Source organism: Esox lucius, chromosome 23 (genome assembly GCF_011004845.1).
Source record: "Esox lucius isolate fEsoLuc1 chromosome 23, fEsoLuc1.pri, whole genome shotgun sequence".
Classification (NCBI taxonomy): domain Eukaryota; kingdom Metazoa; phylum Chordata; class Actinopteri; order Esociformes; family Esocidae; genus Esox; species Esox lucius.
This window is the reverse complement of record NC_047591.1, coordinates 22,401,812-22,424,726: the sequence shown is the minus strand read 5'-3', so window position 1 is coordinate 22,424,726 and position 22,915 is coordinate 22,401,812. Positions and strand designations below refer to the sequence as shown.

General features: G+C 44.5%; 1 protein-coding gene across 3 annotated transcripts in view; it reads right to left on the bottom strand.

Moving 5' to 3' along the window:
• shroom3 (shroom family member 3) overlaps window positions 1–22,915 on the bottom strand; it is a 54,359-nt gene that overhangs the window by 24,335 nt on the left and 7,109 nt on the right. The window contains exons 1-2 of one of the 3 annotated variants that reach the window (XM_034290098.1): window positions 20,227–20,494; window positions 5,349–5,513 (exon numbers count right to left, since the gene is read on the bottom strand). In XM_034290098.1, the coding sequence (XP_034145989.1) occupies window positions 5,349–5,513; window positions 20,227–20,264 (203 nt within the window). In that variant the 5' untranslated portion in view covers window positions 20,265–20,494. Of the gene's footprint in view, window positions 1–5,348; window positions 5,514–20,226; window positions 20,495–22,915 lie in introns of those variants that run through there. The other 2 variants (XM_034290097.1, XM_034290100.1) reach the window with 2 other exon arrangements.

The window sequence follows — 22,915 nt, the reverse complement described above, 5'->3', positions numbered from 1 at the left end:
TGAATTAAGGCGCCGGATAAGGTGGGTAGGATGTAGTATCTGTTGTAAAACAGTGGACTACATGTTGACTGAGCCTCATACGATATCTGATGGTGTGTATGAATACAAACAAAGGCAAAACACACACACACACACAGGCCCCTGAATGCCAACTGGGCATATGAAGCTGACTGGAGTGTGTAGCAACGCTAGTGGACAGTCGTTCCCTCCCGTTTTGACCTTTTTTTCTTCTGCAGACACTCCTATGAAACCCAACCTCGGGGAATTCAGTATCCGGAGCATCGGGAGAAGACAGGCGGTCTGAGATATTTCGCGAAAACACTGTCTGAGTAACACTGCCTAAATGCTCCCACAATAAGATGTCCAAGTTCATTAGATACTCGAGCTGTCGTGGTTAAAGTGAACTGAAAATCACTCTGGTGTGATTCGATTTGCACCAGGGACACGGCATCTACCTTGTGAACGTTGAACATATTCTTATTTTGAGCAATTAGGGTTTATTGTCTTGCTCAGGGACAGAACGTCAGGGTTTGTCCCCACTGGGATAAGAAACCATCCAGGGGATTAGAGAGACCTTTTGTATACATGTTCAATGTGCTTGACCACTAAGCTTCTACAGGAGACCCACATAGGTGCTACCAGGAGCAACTGTTCTGTTAACAAAGTCACCAGCTCTGGTAGGAAACTCCAGACTAGTCCCAGCGTCCCTGGCTACTGGGTCCACACAGACTTCAAGGGGATATCACACATCACACAGTGTCAAGCATAACATCATCGGTGCCCCCCAGCACAGACCGACGTCAAACGGTAACCATGGCGGTCAACACCGCCGTTTCACCGGGTCGCACACAGACACGGGTTACAGTACATCCACAGCACAGACCGACGCCAAACGGTAACCATGACGGTCAACACCGCCGTTTCACCGGGTCGGACACAGACACGGGTTACAGTACATCCCCAGCACAGACCGACGCCAAGCGGTAACCATGGCGGTCAACACCGCCGTTTCACCGGTTCGGACACAGACACGGGTTACAGTACATCCCCAGCACAGACCGCTGGACATGGAAAAGAAAAGGAAATTCATTGAATGAATTTAGCTTATCGCTTCACAGAACATTGTTCATCTTAAATATTCCTATAACTGAAAGCCTATTTGTTACCTGAAGTCTACATGCATGCATGTACAGTATGAATGTATGCATGAATGTACAGTATGTATGAATGTATGTATGTATGTATGAATGAATGTATGTATGTATGAATGTATGTATGCTCTGTCTGACATAAAAGACATTGAACTGTTCTTTTTAAATTGTGGTCCCAATGAGTTTTTTTGCATCTCCAATCCCATTAACATCCTCTGAAACAACGATCGGTTGAGTCTCACAGCCTCTCTGAGTGACTGGTCCTGACAGGACAGGATTGATCTACTCCTCTTCCAACCTTTTCTCCTGTTCCTCTCTGTCCATCCCCATCTCTTTTCCTCTCCTCCACCCCGCCCCCCTCTTCCTCCCCCCCCCTCTCTCTGGCTAATCCCCTCTCCAATTTCAGTTTCCTCTCAGATCAAGAGATTATCCAGGCCAACTGTGTTGGTTCCCACAGCGCAGATAAGGTTTCTGTTCTGAGACACACCCTGTGCGCCTGTCTCCCTGTCTGTCCATGGTTGGCCCAATCAACATGTAGAACAGCCCCTCAATGGGGAGGGAGTCCCAAATAACACCCTATTCCTTATTCTCAACGTAGTAAACACGTTTTAATCGAAAAAAGGTATCCATAACTAGCACCTAGCACTTGTTTCTATCAAAACAACCTGTTGAGGAGGAAATGGGAGGAAATGAGTGAGTCATGGGGGAAAAGGGACATTAGGAAATAACTTTTGACGTTGAGGAGGAATGAGAGACAATGAGGAGGAACAAAGGACGCAGGTGGGAGGGACACTGAGGAAGGACAAGGGACACTGAGGAGGAAGGAAGGAAACTGAGGAGGAAGGAGGGACACTGAGGAGGAACAGATGAGGGTCATCATGGAGGGCCAGAAGGGCCGGTTTCGGGCTAACGCCCTGCTGTCCTGGGCTGCCTTCTGTCGCTCAACCAGCAGACTACAGGCCAGAGCCGGGGCTGCTGGGAGTCCACAGTTAACATCACAACCATGAGATGAGTCTGACTGGCTGAGTTTGACTGGCTGAATCAGGAGGCAGCAGCGACATCTTGGGACCAGAGCCCCAACTGTCCGCCTGGCTCTCTTCACTCCGCTGGGTGTCTCCTAATCACACACAGAGCTCACATCTTTGTCAATAACTAGAGCAACTTTAACTATGTTTACATAGGCAGCTTACTGTTCGGCACTTTGCTAATTGCTATTTTTATCGGTCTGCCTTTAAAATTACTGATGTGCGTAGGAGGTAGGTAGCAGGTAGCCTAGCGTTTAGAGCGCCAAAGGTTGGTTCATCAGGATTTGCTGTGGTGACCCCGCCTACAAGGCAGTTAACTATAATTGCTCCCCAGGTCCTCGCTGTAAATGAGAAAGATTCCTCAGATCAGAATGTTGTTGCCTGTGTAAATGAGAAAGCTTCCTCAGATCAGAATTTTGCTGCCTGTGTAAATGAGAAAGCTTCCTCAGATCAGAATTTTGCTGCCTGTGTAAATGAGAAAGCTTCCTCAGACCAGAATTTTGCTGCCTGTGTAAATGAGAAAGCTTCCTCAGACCAGAATTTTGCTGCCTGTGTAAATGCAACCTTTGTGTTTCACAGGACATCCCCTCTTCAGACTTCTAACCCTGTCTACTGCAACACAACATTCTGTCTCCTACTCCACAACATACATCTATATTGTCCACCACTACACAACATACACCTATAGTGGCCCTCTGGAATGTCTTACGTCACAGAAGTGAACAACACATTACATCTCGACCTGGTCCAATGAGCAGTGGTGTGGTGACGTCACCTGATCATTGTTTTGGCTCTAACACTGTGAGCTGGGAAGCCTTCCAATCAGAAGGACAGATTTGATCTATGCTGTTTATATAGAGGCTCTCAGAGGAGAATGGGGAGGAGGAGGTAATGAAAAAACCTGTAAGACTCACAGACATTAAATTAAACAAAGTCATGAGATGACCACGGCCTAACAATTCACTGGACGGTCTCAGTTCTCTGATATGCAATTTCAAAACACGGTCATGGATATTTCATGAATTTATGGGTTTGGATTAAAGTAAAAAACATTACATTGTTTGATTTAGGTAGGATGAATCAGACAAGATAAATATACCATATTGTCAGATAAATCAGTAATATAAATAAGACCTAATCCGATTACAAAGCTTGTCTGCACTTAAGATGTCTTTAGAGATGTATTATTCTAGAACTGTTTACATTTTGACAATCTTTAGTTAACTCCCTGAGAATATCCGATTTGGGAGAAGAAGGCAGGAGAACAGACCTCCAATAACAACTAAGTACAAACTGCCAAATGATCTACAGATCATGGATGAACTAACCTCCACTCAGTGTCCTCTGCTCTACTTTCATAGTAAAGGGCCAATTTGCACAGAAGCAAAAGCTTGTAAATTCTCAGGAAGTCCTTTATACTTTCGACATACTCGGCACTGCAGAGCCGTATCACAGTGGGCCCAAGGCTGGACTACACACAGAGACCGGGTTGGTGATGTTGGCCACACAATGGAACTGCAGTGCCAGGGTTAAACAGGCGGTCTCTATGGCAATGCCTTCACAAGGCCTCCAATTACATCCATCTGTTTATCTGACTTCCCAATTGCACCATATTTCCTTGATAGTGCACTGCTTTTGACCTGGGCCCATACGGTAGTGCACTATATAGGGAATAGGATGCCATTTGGGAAACCCATGAGGTTTAGAATGTTGTTGAATCGTTCTGTTCACTTTAGACATTCCAAATGAATTAGAACCAACTGAAACATCCGGCGCTCTGTTCCACTCTCTCATGTGACATTTCCATCAAATGGGACTGCCATATTGGGTTGAAACCTCTTGAGGCCTTGATCTGTTTGCCCGTATTCATAGACCTTTTTACAGAGCTCTGCTTTTAATCATGCTCAGAAGATGTGCTAAAACATTTCTGTTTTGATGGGAATCGAGGAAACTGGACGCTGTCCTAGGTGAGCATAGTGACCAATGAGAAATTACTGTGAGTGTGCTGGGATGGATGGGGTCTCTAGCCAAACTTGGCAAGGAAGGCAGAGCTGATAGATCCTGTGGGAAACTGATAAGGATGGGGTTGGATGACGTCAAAGAAGTGTACCTGTCCACTAATAAAAACAGGGAGGGCAGCAGTCCTGTTCTGTGGAAAAATGAGCTACGGTAGAACAATGGCATCTCATTACCGAAGAAGACCACAGCAGAAAGACATTCAGGACACAGGGTAGGCCCACACTAAGCTACAGTACGCTAGATTTAGATTAAGATAAACTATACTCTAGACCCAGACTAAGAAACAGATATACTAGACTAGGTAGCTACATGCGGAGGAAGGATATGGTGGCAACATCAGTTGTGAATACAAACTCACTTGGCACTCAAACACACACACTCAAACACACACACACACACAGATTTCCCACAATCCCAATAGTTTCGGTGACTGTTCCCTCACAGCATGGCACACAAAAACAGCAGGATCTGGAAGTGGCAACGTCATCAGTCTTCAGAACACCCGCGGGGCCTGGCCTGTCAACTGTTTACTTCCTGTGTAAAATGTATTTCCTGTTTTTGTGCAGCGTGAGAGATCCGACAGGAAGGGGTCCTAACAATGGTTCAACACGGGAGCATCCCTAAGGTTGCTTCTTCCTTGTCTGCTTCCCAAAATGCACAATATATCCTATATAGAGCACTACATTTTACCAGAGCCTCTGGAATGTGTCAAAAACACTTTTCCTGAACCGTCCAGGAAAAGTTGACATGGTTATTTACATATACATTCTCTCGCTGATCTCATGACCACACCCTTTCAGCCTTTATTTCATCTCTAAATCTCCCTATATCTAACCCTCTCTGTTACCATCTCTCCATCTCATGAGATTGAAGGTGAATGTAAACCGAGTGTGAGTCAGACCTCTGTTGGGATGCGCAGTCATGGCACACCCACAGACTCGCCAGCACCCACAACATCAACACAGAAGAACACACCCAGACACACACCCAACTACTGTAGAATGCCAGTGTGTCTGTTTACAGGACTGAATAAAGCCTGTTCCTGGAATAAACAAACAGAATCTCCTTTCAAAAGCATTTCAGTACAGGACGAGGGTTAATCTCTCTGGGAAGCTGGCCCACAGAGGCATTCACTACCTGGCCCAGGACTGACCTATTTTTGATACGTAGTTTTACTCCTCTGGTGGATCCTCCCTGTGTCTCCCTGGGGGGTCCGTGGCTTGCTGTGGGACCGCAGGGGTCTGAGGGGGTCCCAGTGGAGGTTAACGGGCTGGAGGGGGTCGGTGTCAGGGGTGTGATGTCACCACAGAAGACCTCCCTGAGAAACAGGCCAAGGCAGAGGTGGGTCAGAGCAATGTGAGGTAGAACAGCACGACTTACTCCTGTCAGAGTAGAGCATACATGTTAATACTTACACACAGTAGATCTTGATTGACGCAGTGGTCTAAGCCTGTGGTTTCTTGTCTATCTGTTTTAACAGTGGCACACTGTGATGCAATGCACTACTCTGCTGCACACCTAAAAATGTCCCTAATCATTTATTTAGTGGTCATGACCTCAATGACCACTTGCAGCTCAGAGGGAAGGTGGTTTTGGTGTACTCTGGGTCTGCACTTTGTGAGGTAAAAAAACCCGAAACCCAAAAATGTCAACTGTGTCCAATAATGTAGATCCAGGCCTAGCTAAAAGATGCGTTCCGCGGCTATTTTCGTCCTCTATTGGTAAAAGTGTCACTGTCGAGCCAAAAGCGGTCCCCTCTCAGCTGTGCCTACATGGGTTCAACACGTTGCACGAGGCGTTGGGCCCGCCCTGTAACGTCATTGGAACAGATCGCTAGGCCCGGGCTAGTCCCATTTTCTTTTTTAAAAAGTGAGCGGGTTCTGGATGCGACGAGATCGCTTTATAGTATTATTTGAAGAGTTTTGGGGTGTTATCAAAACTGCCCATTACTACTAGCAGTCCTGGTGTCCAACCGTGTCTAACACAAGAATAGGAAACCGTTCCGAAACATTGAATGCCCCAAAAAACAAAGCTAGAAGAAGAGTAGATTTCGAAATTCAAGTTCTGAAAACGGATGAGGGTTCCTCAGCGACGGCGTGTCAACATTGCGTCGATTTTGCTTGACTCTGGACTGTGCTGGACTGGAATATGCAAGAACGTCTTCTAACCGGTTTCACATTAGCATTATTTCTCGGTTTTATCTCAAACAACGGGTTATCGGGGGAAAAAATACTGTCTGCAAGTAATCCTCAACAACTTTACAATGCTAGTTCCAGTTCCGTTGTCGAGCACGTCGTTGGACCTCAATAGCTAAACGTCTTCCTTTAAGGTAAGAGTTACTGTGTACAGTAAGCCACTCAGTGCCATACATTTTTTAGAAATTACAAATGGATTTCAGTGAGAATGTGTTGTGGTTCTACGATTCGGGTAGACGTGGCTTCAGTAGCAGGATAGGAATGTTTCTAGTTAACGCGGTATGCTACGGTAATACGTACAGTATTGTACTATGCTAGCTAACGCGACATTAAATAAATTGTCAGGAATTTTCACTCTATTTTGTGTCTCCATATGAGCCCAATTTGAATGCTCTTAAAACCAACGTAGCCAGTACGTCATCCACTTGTGGAGATTCCCGGGCCGTAGAGCACACTCGCTGACGTAGCAAAATACCGACTTGTGGAAATGTGAATCCACTGGCTTCGGAATTTCTCGGTCAGATGTTACTGATGTATTCAATTTGATCAGGTGAGCAATACCGGTCCATGAATACAACAGCTTCTGTATGTCCTTTTATGACATAAAGCATGAACTTTGACTGGAGATGCAGGCAGCTGTCAAGTTGTACTAGGTAACTGACTTCAGATAGCGCACAGCACACCAATGAAAATGTCTGTATCATTATAGGCACCAGGTTTTAGATATGTTGTACTAGTTTTGACGTGATTTATATATATATATTTAAACATTTGGACGAGGGAATTTTTTTTGACTGCATTTCTTGTAGGAAATGCAATGTAAGGTGGAACAGAAACAGGACTGGCCATATAGAGCAGTACAGTTGTTAGCAAGGCTAATCAGACGCTAATGAGATGCCTCGTGATCTATGAGTTTAACTCATTGCTGACCGGTTTTCTAGATACGTTTCACACCTCGAATGACTCAATACACATATGCTAATCAGAATACTGCCCTAATAGGCAGTATGGCACATGCTTTCCAAATGTCTTAGATCGCATAACATGTTTAATGTTTTAAATGATCAATAGATTCAATCAATAAATTGAACAGCTGAACAGTTTAAAAAAGTTAAACAAAAACGTGTTAACATGTCCACAGAAGGTTTCACAAATAAACATGTACTTAAACAGGGCATATGCATTTTCTGTTCATGTATATAGTTGACATTTCTTCATCATAATCCTGTAGAATGAATTTTGTCCTTCTGGTTTAATACCTCAATATTACATCACCTAGAAGGAACCAGGAAAACAGGAGATTGTTCTCTAACCCTTTCTACTAACATCTTGAAACAGGACATTATTTTGTCCAAAGTGGCCCGTTTGAAGAGAACAACAATCAGACCAAGAATATTTCAAATAGAATAGCCCCAATCTAGTTTTCTAGGATATTTGTTTTTTATTTATAAAATACAATATGCCCTCTCCCGCAGTGAGCTCAGGTCAAATGTATAAGACTGGTTTTCAGCTCTGGAATTTTTTTTTGAGACCACTACACCTTTTTCTTTCCTTTCCAAAAAAGTCGAAAAGGAAAGTTTTGAGTGAGGAACAGACGGGTTAAAATTAAGAGACCACTGCAAATTGAACGCTTCTGTTCCTCACTGAAAACTTTTGTAAAGGAAAATTAAAAGGTGCAGTGGTCTCTTAATTTTTTCCACAGCTGTATGATGTATTAATAAATACTGTACTGTGTGTGTGCAATACAAATAATGAATACAACTTTTACTCGTATTATCATCACTTGCTCTGTGGGAATAATAAGACCATCACAGCTGGTGTGCAAAAAGTTATTTATCATCCATCACCTGACTACCGCTCTCTGGTTGGGCCGCCTCCTGACTACCGCTCTCTGGTTGGGCCGCCTCCTGACTACCGCTCTCTGGTTGGGCCGTCTCCTGACTACCGCTCTCTGGTTGGGCCGTCTCCTGACTACCGCTCTCTGGTTGGGCCGTCTCCTGACTACCGCTCTCTGGTTGGGCCGTCTCCTGACTACCGCTCTCTGGTTGGGCCGTCTCCTGACTACCGCTCTCTGGTTGGGCCGTCTCCTGACTACCGCTCTCTGGTTGGGCCGTCTCCTGACTACCGCTCTCTGGTTGGGCCGTCTCCTGACTACCGCTCTCTGGTTGGGCCGCCTCCTGACTACCGCTCTCTGGTTGGACCGTTTCCTGACTCGCTGGCCTGCAACTGTTCACTGACAGTCAGTAAAGTTCAGTTGTGTTGGTAGGACAGCTATGGTGAGATCGTATTTAGGGCATTTGCATTAAAGGTTTCAAATGGATAGAAGCCACATGAAGATGAATAGAGAATAAATAATTGTGGTTGAACTGATGATCTTTAAGGAATGCTGAGAGCAGGGAAAGTGAATCATCTAGTTGTTAAGCAAGTTATTAACAGTGTGCAACAGGTGTAACAGCTACTTATGAAAACACTTAAAACTCAAACCAGCTTGACTTGTTACAGGAATGGAAAAGTCAAACTAGAGAACGGAGATGTTCTTTCAGACTTGAGTCCAGATACTATTTAATGTCATGGAACAAGGTTGGGATCAATAAATGCAATCTAATTCAGTAAGTAAACTGAAATTCCAAATCAGTAATAAAAAATGTAAAAAACTTGTATTGAAAACATTTACATTGAAATCACTTTGTGGATCCCATCAATTTGAGCCAACCAACAGAAAAGTTTAAATTAAATTAATACATATTTTTAGTGATCAACTGCCCACGATATCCAAATGTATGCAACCAAAATATAACTCCCACATTTAACCCATCCCCTCCAAATTGTAGATGTATGACATTTGGTGCCCGGAAAGAAATTACATTTGTTACCCAAGGCCATAACATATTGTTTTCTCCCTGTCAGGGATTTGATCTAGCAACCTTTGAGTTTCTGGCACAACACTTAACAGATAGGCTACCTGGTGTTATGGTTAAATATACTGCATACTCAAACAAACAACCTTTGTTGTTGCTTTGACATGGCTAAATCTTTTCTAGACATCAACTTTAATGCAAGCTACAGTTTGAAATAGATAAAAATAATGTTGAACCCAAGCTAGGTACTCTTCAGCAGGGCTGACAGCCAGAAAAGGACCAGGATGGAGGATTAAATCAGCAAACATATTTTCTCTGGTCAAAAAGGACAAAGAGCCCAAGTCAAACTTCCTCCATGCATAGTTGCCTCACTCTGTTAAATAGGCAGAGAAAGCAGAAGGAGAGTGAGAAGTGGTTCAAGGATTGTCAAGGAACCAGCATAGTAATGACCTCAAAATGACTTCCAGCATGTCACAGACACACTCCAGACAAAAGACATAGATGTTGTTATCAGGAAGATGAAGACAAGAGAACGAGAGACCAAGAATGAGAGAAACAGAGGGCAACTGAAGACTGAGGAAGAGGATGAGGAGCAGGATGACTGCTTCAGCGGTAGAGGTCTGAAAAACTACAATCATTGAGATTGTGGACGATGAAGCCCGTAACTAATTAGAACCCAGCACACAATTAGTAACCAATCAGAATCTAGCATACAAACAACAGACAAAAACAAAATGGTGCACATTCCAGAAGACACTTCATAAATCACTACTAACGATACCAGTACAAAATCCTGGGTCTTTCCAGAAGCAACTAAGGATATTGGCATGAGGGCAGGGTAGTTCTGGCTGAAGAATGCCAGGGAGGATAGGCACCAGCAGTGGGGGTTTTGTGAGAAGAACTGGTTTCAAACCATTAGAATGACTCCAAACCCGGCTGTGGTTGTGGCAGCTGGTGAGCAAATGTTACGGTAACTAGCCTGGAAGGACGCTCAACACTATTCTCAGAATAAAGGCTGTAAAAAAAAAAAAACTGTTGACATTAGTTTAGTCTTGCATCCACAACACCCAAGACTTGTTTATCTCTCGGCTACGTGAGTTTAGCCTGGGTTTAGGGATCTGTCACTCTGTCGCCTCTCCTCCACGTGCTGCCGACAGACCCCCTGTCATGTGATATGATAGCGGGTGTGGATGTTTGGAGCTGGGTGAAAGCCAAACACTCTGACACTCTCACACCACTTAGCATTGGCATTCTGATGGCATGACTCAGCTGGCAGACCTTAGCAATCTATTCGCTACCTCCACCTAACCTCTCCATCCATCCCTCCCTCCCTCCCTCCATCCCTCCCTCTCTCCTTCCACTCTGTCCCTCCCTACCTCCCACCCTCTCCTCCACACATCACACATTCCTTCATCTCCCCCTTCAAACCCGACCGTCTCCCTGTCTCTATTGCAAATCTAATCTTCGCAGTTAGCTATCGCTGCAGTTAGCATGGGAATCAGCCCTTTCACGTTTGACTTCTCCGGATTCTACGGATTTCTATTCTTAGTCTGGATCAGACACAAAGAGAAAGGAGGTGCAACTTCGCTGGCTTTAAAGCTTTCTTTTCATTCCTCTTTTAATCCGTTACTACATTTCAGATGACATGCTATTAAGACAGAGAGGGCCCATTAAGAGGGCCCATTAAGGGGCCACATTGCAGGTGTTCGTGGTACAATTATCTCAACATTTCCTCCAATATTATTTTAGTTTTCTATAGACTGAAGTGGTATGAGTCAAAATTCCCATGAAGCCTTGCGGCAACTTCGGTTGTTACACCATTTATTTCTTCCATAGGTTTTTTCTAGATCCACTTTAGATAAGGTCTGTGATTTGTATACAGTCAACTAGAAAGTCAACTATATGACAATTTGACTTTGCTCATATTTAGCCAAAATGTATGAAATCTTTTTTTGTAGAGCTGATCGAAGCAAATAGGTTGAAAAATGTCACCATGTACTGACCCTGTCCTGAGATTTACACAGTTGTCAAAAGGCCTAGCCGGAGTCAGCCGAAACGAAACACAGGCTTTATTAGAAGCGATTCTAAAATTCCTTATGGAATAAATGAATGGTGAAATGCAATAAGAACCAGTACCACATTTTACCACTAGGCATTCTGGGGATTATTAAGCATGACCTATTTCAGTCAATTGTTATGTCATTTGGAGCTTACTGTAGTGGAGGCCTTTCTGGTGGGTCCCACTTTAATTTCTCAATAAAACTGTTACGTCAGTGTTCATCATACCTCTCAGGTTTTCTGTTTTGTGGCCAGAGGACAGAGGAAGTAAGGCTGCTAACCCCACATTCAGCAGCGATTACCCTAAAACGTGTGTCCTCGACACAGGCTTACGGCTGCCTGGAGGTAAAGGAACAGTTCTGAGCTGGATCGGACCACAGCAGCCTTGGCCGAGGGCCTAGAGACACATACAGCCCTGGACCTCCCTGGGCCAAAGAGACCTAGAAAGGCAAGTATCCAGCCCCCTCCCTCTGTGCCGGGACGCTGGCTGGCATTCCTGGAGGTTCTCAGGGGGAATCAGCCAACAAATGACAGAGAATCCAAACTCTTGGGGAAACACCTTAAGAGTGTGTGAGGAAACAGGCGAAAAGATGCTGTACATGTATTGACACAGTTTTCCAATTCTCCTGACCTGCTATGTTATATATCTTAACTAGCTCCATTAATTATCCTAACCTGCTGTGTTGTATATCTTAACTAGCTGCATCGATTATCCTAACCTGCTGTGTTGTATATCTTAACTAGCTGCATTAATTATCCTAACCTGCTGTTATATATCTTAACTAGCTGCATTAATTATCCTAACCTGCTGTTATATATCTTAACTAGCTGCACTAATCATCCTAACCTGCTGTGTTGTATATCTTAACCAGCAGCATTTAAATGGTTTGATATACTGTACATTTTAATAGTTCATTTTCCAGATGGGCACAAAGACTCCATTTAAAATGAAACATAGCCAGGTATGACCATGTTCTAGTCTTCATCATGTATAGCCATGCTACACATTCCGTAAGAATGAATAGAAGATCAATTATATACGTAGACATTTTGTTTATCTAAAAATTTAATAAAATACAATGGATTCTATTAATAAAATAAATGACGAGTAATAAATTACACATTGTTTCAGCTGTCTGGGGAGTGGGGGGGGGGGGGGTTGGTTGTTTTTACAAACCCAGGACCCCATCGGATGGACATGCCATTTATTGGCATAGTAACATTCCCCCACCTAGCAACCAATGGGTCCCCAAATTGTTTAAACTGTTCACACCCCCTTGTTGGTAAATGAGAAAAAGGTCATGTCCTGTATTCACATTGTCTCGGAGTGAAGTGAGATTTTTAAATGTATTTTCTTGTCGTTCTACTCCCCAAAGTTCACATGACACCAGGAGTCCAATCCCAACCAAAAGTTTGTATTCATTTTGTTAGTATTCATTAATGTGACATCACACTGCTACATTTATGATTAGAAATAGAAATAAATAGAAAGGATATATTGACATTCCTGCTTGCTAAGGCGAGCAACCAGGCGACTAACTCTAGCCTGTCAGATATTTCAACTTGTATTCTGGGAAGTTGAACCAGCAACTCTTTCATTACCAGCCCAACACTATAACCTCTAAGGCAGTCCCATACCAGTCAGTTAGCCATTTACAGTAATAGCCACTCGGTAATAAAAAAACACTTGCTGATGCCTGCCAATGTACTTATTTGGAAATGATGGGCAAATTATTACTTGTGGATTTGTAACAGTAACCAATAGTGTTCCCCTTTTCTAAAAAGACCCAGGCTCTGTATAAAGCAAGTAAATGGCACGTTAAAGACAAAAATGCCTTATAAAGGATGATCATCCAAGGTTACAAACACAGCACTGCCCCTGCCACACATTTGCATATGGGGAAACATTAGACTGTACACAAAATCTATTCAAAACAAATACTCCAGACAGTCACGTGACTCAAGCGTAAAGGAAACACAGTTGATCTTTGACTTCGAGGTACCTTCTGGAGAAATCTGAGACCGTACCGTCAAAGAAAGAAAATGTTTGTCCAAAACAATGTTAAGCTGCTATTTTAGTCATGTGTAAAACGTTTGCTCAATATGGTATGACGTGGGAAGAAACACTGTCCGTGATAACATTAGTGGAATCTGATCTGGATAATTGTAGCCGATTTTTACAGGGCTCCGGTGCTGTAGAAGTGTCATGTTATTTACATGGACTGAGCACAGGTGATCTGCTTACCTTGGTCTTGAAGGATCAGATATCAGTCAACAGGTGGAGACCTCTCCTGACACGACGCAACACACGCCTAGCCCCTCGACCAAACCGCAAAAAACACACTCCCGGCCCCTGTCAAAGCTCTCCACTCCTCCAAATCATCCATGTCTGCCAACAGTGTGGAAACACTCACTCATTCACACTCACTGAATATACAGCAGCGGCAGCTGACTAACTGAAACCAAAGCCAGAGACTGATTGTACTGTAAGCGAGACTGCATGCTCGCACCATCTACTAACCCCACACACACACACACACACAAAAGCACTTAGCAACCTTTAGAGACCGGGGCAGTTCAAATAACATCCCTCCTCCCAACCAATCATTAGTCTGCAGTGCTGAATGGATGGAGCCTATAGGTGATGATGTCACAGGTTCAACAGACAGTGATGAGCTTTGCCCGTGTCTGCCGGGCTCTGGCTGAGAGCTACTTCCCTCTGACCGTGTTCAAAAATATCCCTAACCATTGGAAACACTCTGTCTCTTCATGAAAAAGGCCCAGATAATCGTTAATAACAGGTATAGGTGATGAGTCAATATAAGTTTGGATAATTAATAACAGGTCAATGGTAGTTAACATGTCTACAGGTAGTGACAATTAATAAAATGTCTATAGGTGATGATCTTTTAAAACCGGTATAGTAAATAAGGGTTAGGTCAATACAAAAATGGCAAGACAGGGTTAAGAGTGATGGGAATTAGTTGGAGGAGAGAAAGAAGAGAGATGAGGAGAGCAGTTGTGGTACGCAGGGGTTCAGGAAGGAGGGGAAAAATAAAAATCTAAAGTAAAGATGGGAGAGACTGAGGAAGTGATTGAAAGAGAAATAAAGGGAGGGACTCAGGGATGGAGAGAATAAAGATTGGAGGGATAAAGGGAGAAGAGAGAAGGGCGAAGAGACAGAGTAAGAGAAGACTGAGAAGGAAAGGCTTGTAATTAATCTCCTCACAATCATTCTTGGTCTTGTTTTCCATTGCATAGCACAAACGCCTTTAACAAGTTGACAATGGAACAGGGAGGATTGGAATGTTGAAACCCGGAAACACTGGTATTAAACTGGATTGCTTTATGATGTCATGGAACAGATATTCATTACATACAGTGCAACACATTCGATCCTAATTCTTACAGTTCTTGGTGTTGATGGTGATGCAGTTACTTTATCTACAAATTGCAGAATTCAGACATTGTCCAAGGATCAGAAATCAAACATTACCTTAGGATCATTGCTACACAAAATGACCTCACTTGTCATTTACGTTGTTAATCATTGTTCAGGTGAGATTACAGGTGTACCAGCAAATGAGGATGTTGTCGGATGTGAGATAGGTGTTTTACAATGCTCCATGGAACTTGCATGTGTGAATTGGCAACTTGGGTCTCAAACACGTCACGTCTATTGTCTGAGCTGGAACAGAGGCACTGGAGAGCACCTGCCCAATTTTACACCTGCTCACAAAAACACTCACTCAAAGCATGGCTCAATAATCAGGAGTGCCAGAGTAGAGGAGAAAGAAGCTGACACCTTGAGGACAGGGCATTCAGGATTGAACAACATCTTTTGATCTTCGGTGCCAGGTGGATCATTCAAAACGCGTCCCATAATGTACTACAAAAAGACAACGGACTCCCTGTCTGCTTAAACATACGTGGAACAAGTCATGTCGAACATTGAAGAAGATACACAGGGAAACGCGAAGACGTTTCAGGTTCTACAGAACAGAGATATGGAAATCAGGAGGGCCGCCTCCCCCTGACGAGGGAGAGGATGAAGGGAAAAGAGAGAACAAACACAACCAGGCCTTGTCCAACTCGGATCCCTTCGCTCAATTAGGCTGAAGGACAGTTCTCCAACCAGCGGCTCTGTCCCCATCCACTCAGTGAAGCAGAAGTAACCCTCCCTGCTGGGCTCTTTCAATGGACACCCTTTGTTTACTTTACGCAGACGTCTTTTCAGATGGTCAGTATCGCGGGTTTCTCTGTCCCTGACATCTTTTCAGATGGTGGGCAGTATCACGGCTTCTCTGTCCCTGACACCTTTTCAGATGGTGGGCAGTATTGTGGGTTTCTCTGTCCCTGACATCTTTTCAGAGGGTGGGCAGTATCACAGCTTCTCTGTCCCTGACATCTTTTCAGATGCTGGGCAGTATCACAGCTTCTCTGTCCCTGACATCTTTTCAGATGGTGGGCAGTATCGTGGGTTTCTCTGTCCCTGACATCTTTTCAGATGCTGGGCAGTATCGTGGGTTTCTCTGTCCCTGACATCTTTTCAGATGGTGGGCAGTATCGTGGGTTTCTCTGTCCCTGACATCTTTCCAGATGGTGGGCAGTATCGTGGGTTTCTCTGTCCCTGACATCTTTTCAGATGCTGGGCAGTATCGTGGGTTTCTCTGTCCCTGACATCTTTCCAGATGGTGGGCAGTATCACGGCTTCTCTGTCCCTGACATCTTTTCAGATGGTGGGCAGTATCGTGGGTTTCTCTGTCCCTGACATCTTTTCAGATGCTGGGCAGTATCGTGGGTTTCTCTGTCCCTGACATCTTTTCAGATGCTGGGCAGTATCGTGGGTTTCTCTGTCCCTGACATCTTTCCAGATGGTGGGCAGTATCGTGGGTTTCTCTGTCCCTGACATCTTTCCAGATGGTGGGCAGTATCGTGGGTTTCTCTGTCCCTGACATCTTTTCAGATGGTGGGCAGTATCGTGGGTTTCTCTGTCCCTGACATCTTTTCAGATGCTGGGCAGTATCGTGGGTTTCTCTGTCCCTGACATCTTTTCAGATGCTGGGCAGTATCGTGGGTTTCTCTGTCCCTGACATCTTTTCAGATGCTGGGCAGTATCGTGGGTTTCTCTGTCCCTGACATCTTTTCAGATGCTGGGCAGTATCGTGGGTTTCTCTGTCCCTGACATCTTTTCAGATGCTGGGCAGTATCACGGCTTCTCTGTCCCTGACATCTTTTCAGATGCTGGGCAGTATCGTGGGTTTCTCTGTCCCTGACATCTTTTCAGATGGTGGGCAGTATCGTGGGTTTCTCTGTCCCTGACATCTTTTCAGATGCTGGGCAGTATCGCGGGTTTCTCTGTCCCTGACATATTTTCAGGTGCCGGGTTATATGTCGTGGGCTTCTCTTTGTCAACAACATCTTTTCAGATGATTGCAATGGGGTGGACTTCTCTGTCCATAGCAAAGTGAGGGTAAGGATTTCACAATCTATGTGAACATATAAAACAACAATTCTGGTTTCTGTTTTATTTAGCACTATAATAGAAGGTAAACATTGTTTATGTACATTCTTAATGTTTAACAAGCAGTAAAACACTTTTTTTTAATGATTTTATATGAAATTTCCCGCTGATATGTTGAAATACTTATTTTCTCGTTTGTGGTCAGGTTGTGTGTATCCCTAGCTAATTAATTTCCGTCAGAATTTGGGAGGGCCTTGGTACACTGCAATTCTAAACAAACGATCAGTTAAACCAACATTGCAGTATTTGCTGATTTTATGCAGTTAACTCTATCTAGTGGTCAAATGGTTTACACGCAATACTACTATACTACAGCCAAACCTCAGAGCCATGTATATCTTGAAATGGCATCATGTAGTTAGCTAGTGAACTAACCAGACAAAAAACAGTATTGCTAGGATGTAAGTAGGCTAGCTTTTAATACGACTTGGCTAATATTATGGAAACTAAAATCCCTGCCACCTGACATTAGTAGCTAGTTTAAAATCTGATTAGCAAGCTGACACTGGATATTATTAGCTAGCTAGAATTCAAGGGCATACTACAGTTCATTTGTGCAAAATTAAATTAACATATTTAGCTATAATTCGTAACATGTCTGACAGCCACAGTTTTGTTCGTCCATGTGATTGCTTACAGCGACCACGACAATAGCTAGCTAAATAGGTTTTAGCATCCAGCAATGGTACTTTGCTGGTGACTGCATATTAACGGCATCACAAGATCCAAATCTAATCGGGGTGGCACCAGTTGTGAAACTAGGAGGCTCCTGCCAACATTTCCCCTCATCTCAAATTTGAGAATTCTGACTGCTGGAGTGCCCTAATTTTTAGTGTCAGAGGAAACAGGGGTTAAGTCTCCAGCCCATTCCTGTCAGTGTAACACGGTCCAGTCCAGACCTATCGATCTCCCCTGGGTAGAGAACATAACAGGTGTGCAGTCAAGTGTGTGTCCCATTCCTGCTCCTGGCTGCACCACGTCCCTATAAACCCTTTCCAGACAAAAGGTTGTTAATTTACCAACAAGCAGGGTGACAGATTTTATGTAAAGTCACTGTCTGCAATGTGAGTAGCCAAACCAAACGTACCAGGCCTACTTCAAAGCCTACTTACTGATATCAAACTCCCCAGCAGTCGACAAGTACACTACGAATGAGTGGTGCCATTACATGGGTTGGATGGTACTACTTGACACTAAATGAATATGAGGGCCTGTCAAGTCGGGCCAGGTTGAATTGGTGCTAACGACACTGTGTGTGCTGTCCTTTGTGTTGGCCTGAAGAGAGAATAATGACAGGTGGCAGGCGGAGACATTTGGCACCTCAGCAGCAGTACCGCCAAGCATTGTTAAATATTTACAGCATTCCTGAGTGTCACATTGGACTGGAGGGAGGTAGCAGTTAGCTCTCCATGTGTTCCTGCGTTCTGCAGCCAGAGCCGGGAATGACCTAGTTTTATCCACAGCCTATCGGTAACCGCCGAACTAAAGGAAACGTCGCTGGATCCCTTCTCACTCCGCTGTTTTCGCTACTGGTCTTGGAATGGGCTTCATAATCGGCCCCATTGGCCCAACATTGGCATTTATCATTTGTGAAAAAATCAGTTATAAAACCTACTGCCCTCTGTGGTTCTAGCTGTAGGATCCACATACCGATAATTTAATAAATTGAGACTCTGTATGCCTAATTTTGTTGATGAATTCTTACAGAACAACATAAAGCCCCCAGTGCCTGCAGTACAGAATTACAGTTATAATTGTATAATAATTATAAAACTCCAGAAATGGCATGTCACACCCACCTAAAGCAAAGCAATTCTCAAAACTTTCATAGTAAAGCCTTAATATAAAGAGGTATAAACATAAAGAACCTCCTAAGCTAACTGGTTTTAGGGCTCTGTTCACAACCCCAAACAGACCCCACAGATGTAGCCAGGGGTACAACCCAGTTAGTCCCAACCAAATAATGAGAAAACTAAAAGTGAATTATTTGACACACTTGGGGGGAATAACCAGCAAATTGGAATGTTACCTTGGCCTAAGCAAATAGTACACATTTGCAGCATACCTGACCACTGAGACTGACCACTGAGGGTGGACAAAGAGAAAGAGAGCATGTGAGAATAAAACCCCTAACCATGATGCAATGCAACAAGGATGACTTGGTCTGGTGCTTCTCAGCTTCTACTCCTTACGGACTCGCAGAGGTTTTTGAGGTTCATGTTTTCTAAGCTATTTATACAGACGTATCTCTGTGTGTGTGTAGTCAACGCTCCAATACCCCTGGTTCATGAAAGAAGGTTTGGACAAACTTTGTTCTTTATCTGTTTTACTCTGAACCGGCTCGACACAACAGGCAATCTAGGGATTTCATTTTCTTTCTTTTTTTTCTGAGAGGAATTAGCATACACACAGCTGTTTGCTCAACATGTCAAACAAGCAAGATAGGCATTCAATGGTGATTTCATGTACAAACATTGGCTATTAGGAGTTACTTTTCCATAAACTCTGGTTATATGGCAGTATAACTGAAAAGATGAAAGGATTACAATAATGTTCTCCAATTGAACACAAGGTCCAAAATAAATATGGTTTCTGCTTTTAACCCAAACTCAAAGGAATGGGTAGGGTGCACTGTGGGAGTCGTTGTCTCTAACGCAGTCATGGTTGCATTCATGTCTATAGGGAAGGTTGTCTTCCCAAACGTGTTTATGCAAATTTAAACATTTCACTTTGCAGTAAGGACCTATTTAGCGCCAAGAGAGCAAGTTGGGCTAACTGCATTGCTCAAGGGCAGAACAACAAATATATTTTTTCTTTGTCAGCTCTTTAAATCTTGAAACTTCTTGGTGACTTGAGCAAAGCGATAGTCTAACCAGAGGCCTGACTGCAGTCGTTACATTGCAGAAAGCTCGCATCGTTTTGCCACGTGTAGACAGTGTTATTTGAAAGCTGCCTTTTTTGTCTGTTCTGGCAGTATCCACCTAGCGACGGATAGCCATCATAATGTCTGTTTAGAATGTTTGTTCAAGTCGCAGCAGAGTTTTTACTAAGAGCTGTTCACAAGTATTAGGCAGAGATAGACATTTTGATTGTCCGATTAAACCTGAGTCCATCTCATTTGGACCCAGAGACATTGGTGAAAACATAATTTAGAGCAAACTGATGGATGATTCAAAAGAGGTTTAGGTAAAACAGTGATGTGAATGTTTAAAATAACTCTAAATCAAAATGAAATCCAGTTGGTTAACCTTGGGCAGAGGCACAAACTCTACATCTACCACCTTGCCCTCCATTTAAAGACGGTTACAGATGTTTCTTCTTGAAGGAACCAAATCCTTTGTCTACAGCTTGTTACAGGCAGGCATATGGACAGACGCATAGAGAACAGACACATACCTGTCAGAATCACTACTGACATTTGGCTTCTTATCCATCCTCTGGTGTCCTACACCTAGTGCTCATGGGAAATGTCGTTTCTCCTCGGAAAAGCCAGTGTTAAGTCACTGTAGTCCTTTCTCTTAGGACACCAGTACAAACTACTCCCTCTGTTGTGTTCCTTCAAGATAGATCGATCTGTGTATCTGCAGTGTAGTGCTCATTAGCTCAACAGGTTTGCATGAGGCCGCGATCAGCCCAAATCCACGACTGTACTCTGTACAGACTATTTGTTTTGCTCGCTTCCTCCTTTAGCTGCTGTGTCCAAAGTCTAAGATTATGCAACTGCTCCTCGGTCTAGTCTCCTCAACTGCTCCTCGGTCTAGTCTCCTCAACTGCTCCTCGGTCTAGTCTCCTCAACTGCTCCTCGGTCTAGTCTCCTCAACTGCTCCTCGGTCTAGTCTCCTCAACTGCTCCTCGGTCTAGTCTCCTCAACTGCTCCTCGGGCGAGTCTCCTCAAAGCATCTACGGCCGGCCTTCTCACAGGGTTCGCTAGCAGGATGCAGACTGGTCACACCCTCTGGTGGAGTGGCCAGTCAGCAAGCCAGCCAGTCAGTTTGTCAGGCTTCCATTCAGCCAGCCAGTCACCCGCGAGGTCCTTCAGTGTGATTCATTGTCCAAAAGTCTCCACTCTCCGAGACTCAGATGTTTGCCCAGTCATGCCAGTGCTACACTACCCGACCACTCCTGCACTACACAGACACCCAGGTGAGGTGTTTGTTCAGTCAACACCACGCTGCCCAGAATGGCTAACATCTCCACACACTGCTACACTAAACAGATGGGCAGGGATGCTTTGTCCTTCCTTCTGCCTATGTGTTTCCATCACTACCTCTCTATATCTCTGCCTCTGTCTTTCTGTCTCTACCTCTATGGCTTTGCCTCTGCCTCTCTCTGTCACCACCTCTCTTATATTTCTGCCTCTGTGTTTCCATCACTACCTCTCTATATCTCTGCCTCTGTCTTTCTGTCTCTACCTCTATGGCTCTGCCTCTGCCTCTCTCTCTGTCACCACCTCTCTTATATTTCTGCCTCTGTCTTTTGATCACTACCTCTCTATATCTCTGCCTCTGTATCTCTGCCTCTCTTTTTTCCTCTCTAATCTCTCTCTTCATGAACCCTGGACCTGGATGCAAATGAGCATCCTGCTATTCTACCGCTTTCGCCTTCCCATCCCCCTCAGACCGTACCAGAGAGGAGGGGGGGGGGGGTGAGAGGGAGTCAGACACACACGGAGACAAAGAGATATAGAAAAAAAGAGTGAGTCCTTTCTCAGGCAGGGGAACTGGAGACCCAGGTAGCTCAGTGTGTGAGACAGCAGCAGGTGTGGGACAACGGCTGCCATTATGGCCTTTTATCAGGCAGAAGAAGAGGCGGGTCTGAGTGCATCCGGCCAGGGACCAGCAGGAAAGACCCTCAGGCCGGTTGCAACCGGAACAGTGAGTCTGCATCTCCAGTGGCATCCCGTTCCCTATAAAGTACAGCCGACGGTGTGGCTAGCCTGTGTCGTGAGTGTGTGTGGTGGAAAGCAGGACATTCACTTTTAAGCTGCCAACATTTCTCCATTGCGCCATTGAGAAATGTGTAAAATTGCATTGGCTTAAAACAAATTATGTCTGAACAACCCCCTGGATTATACTATAGACACACTGCCTGGCTGGCTGGATGGCTGGCTGACTGGCTGGGAAAGCCAATTACACGTCAGACTAAAAAAGCCAATAACACACTTTCTAATATTGCTTTACCTGTGTGTATTCTGGCTCTGGGCCAACCCATCATTTTCTGGGACCAGATTCAGACTTACTGGAGAAGGAGAGGTGGTGTCCGTGAGGGAGGGTTAGCCAGACAGAGCCTAGCGGGGACCAGGACAGTTGACCTACTGAGTCATGGACTGCTATCTGTGCTTCCAGAGGGCTCCTTGACAACAATACAGATTCTCAATGCCTACTACCATCCTCATCTATCCACATCCCTCTCTCTCTCCATCTCTCTCTCCCTCTCTCTCCCTCTTTCTCCCCCTCTTTCTCTCCCTCTCTCTCTCCATCTCTCTCTCCATCTCTCTCTCCCTCTCTCTCCTGTCTCCAAGCAGTGTGATAGGAGGGCACTGTAATGCTGTTGTCCTATTTCTCCTCCACCTACCAAACTAGGGTCTTAGCCACTTTTTTATAACAGCCACTACCATTACTACTGACCAGGTCACAAGAGTAGAGCAGCATTCTGTCTTCCTCTCACCTCCCTCCCTCCCTCCCTCCCTCCCTCCCTCCCTCCCTCCCTCCCTCCCTCCCTCCCTCTCTCTCTCTGTCACACCCAGATGACTGTTCCTGAGGAATGTGCCCTCTGTTGGAAGCTGAGTGTATTGCAGCTTGTCCTCTGCGGCTTTAACGTTAGACAGATTTTGACACACCGGGCGAGTCAGAAAATATTGGCACGGGCCTGAATTTTGTCACCCTGAGCCAGAATGACCCAGAACGACCCGGAAGCATAGCCAGACATGGGATGTAAATGAGCACCGGCTGTCCGTGAAGCGGGCGGGTCGTTCAGAGAGGTGGAGCGGTGGCAGAATGAGACCCTCTTTTCCCCCTCAGCTCTGCAGTATGTGAACCATATCACAGGACCATTGTGGCACAGATTACCAATGAACCTGGCAAGT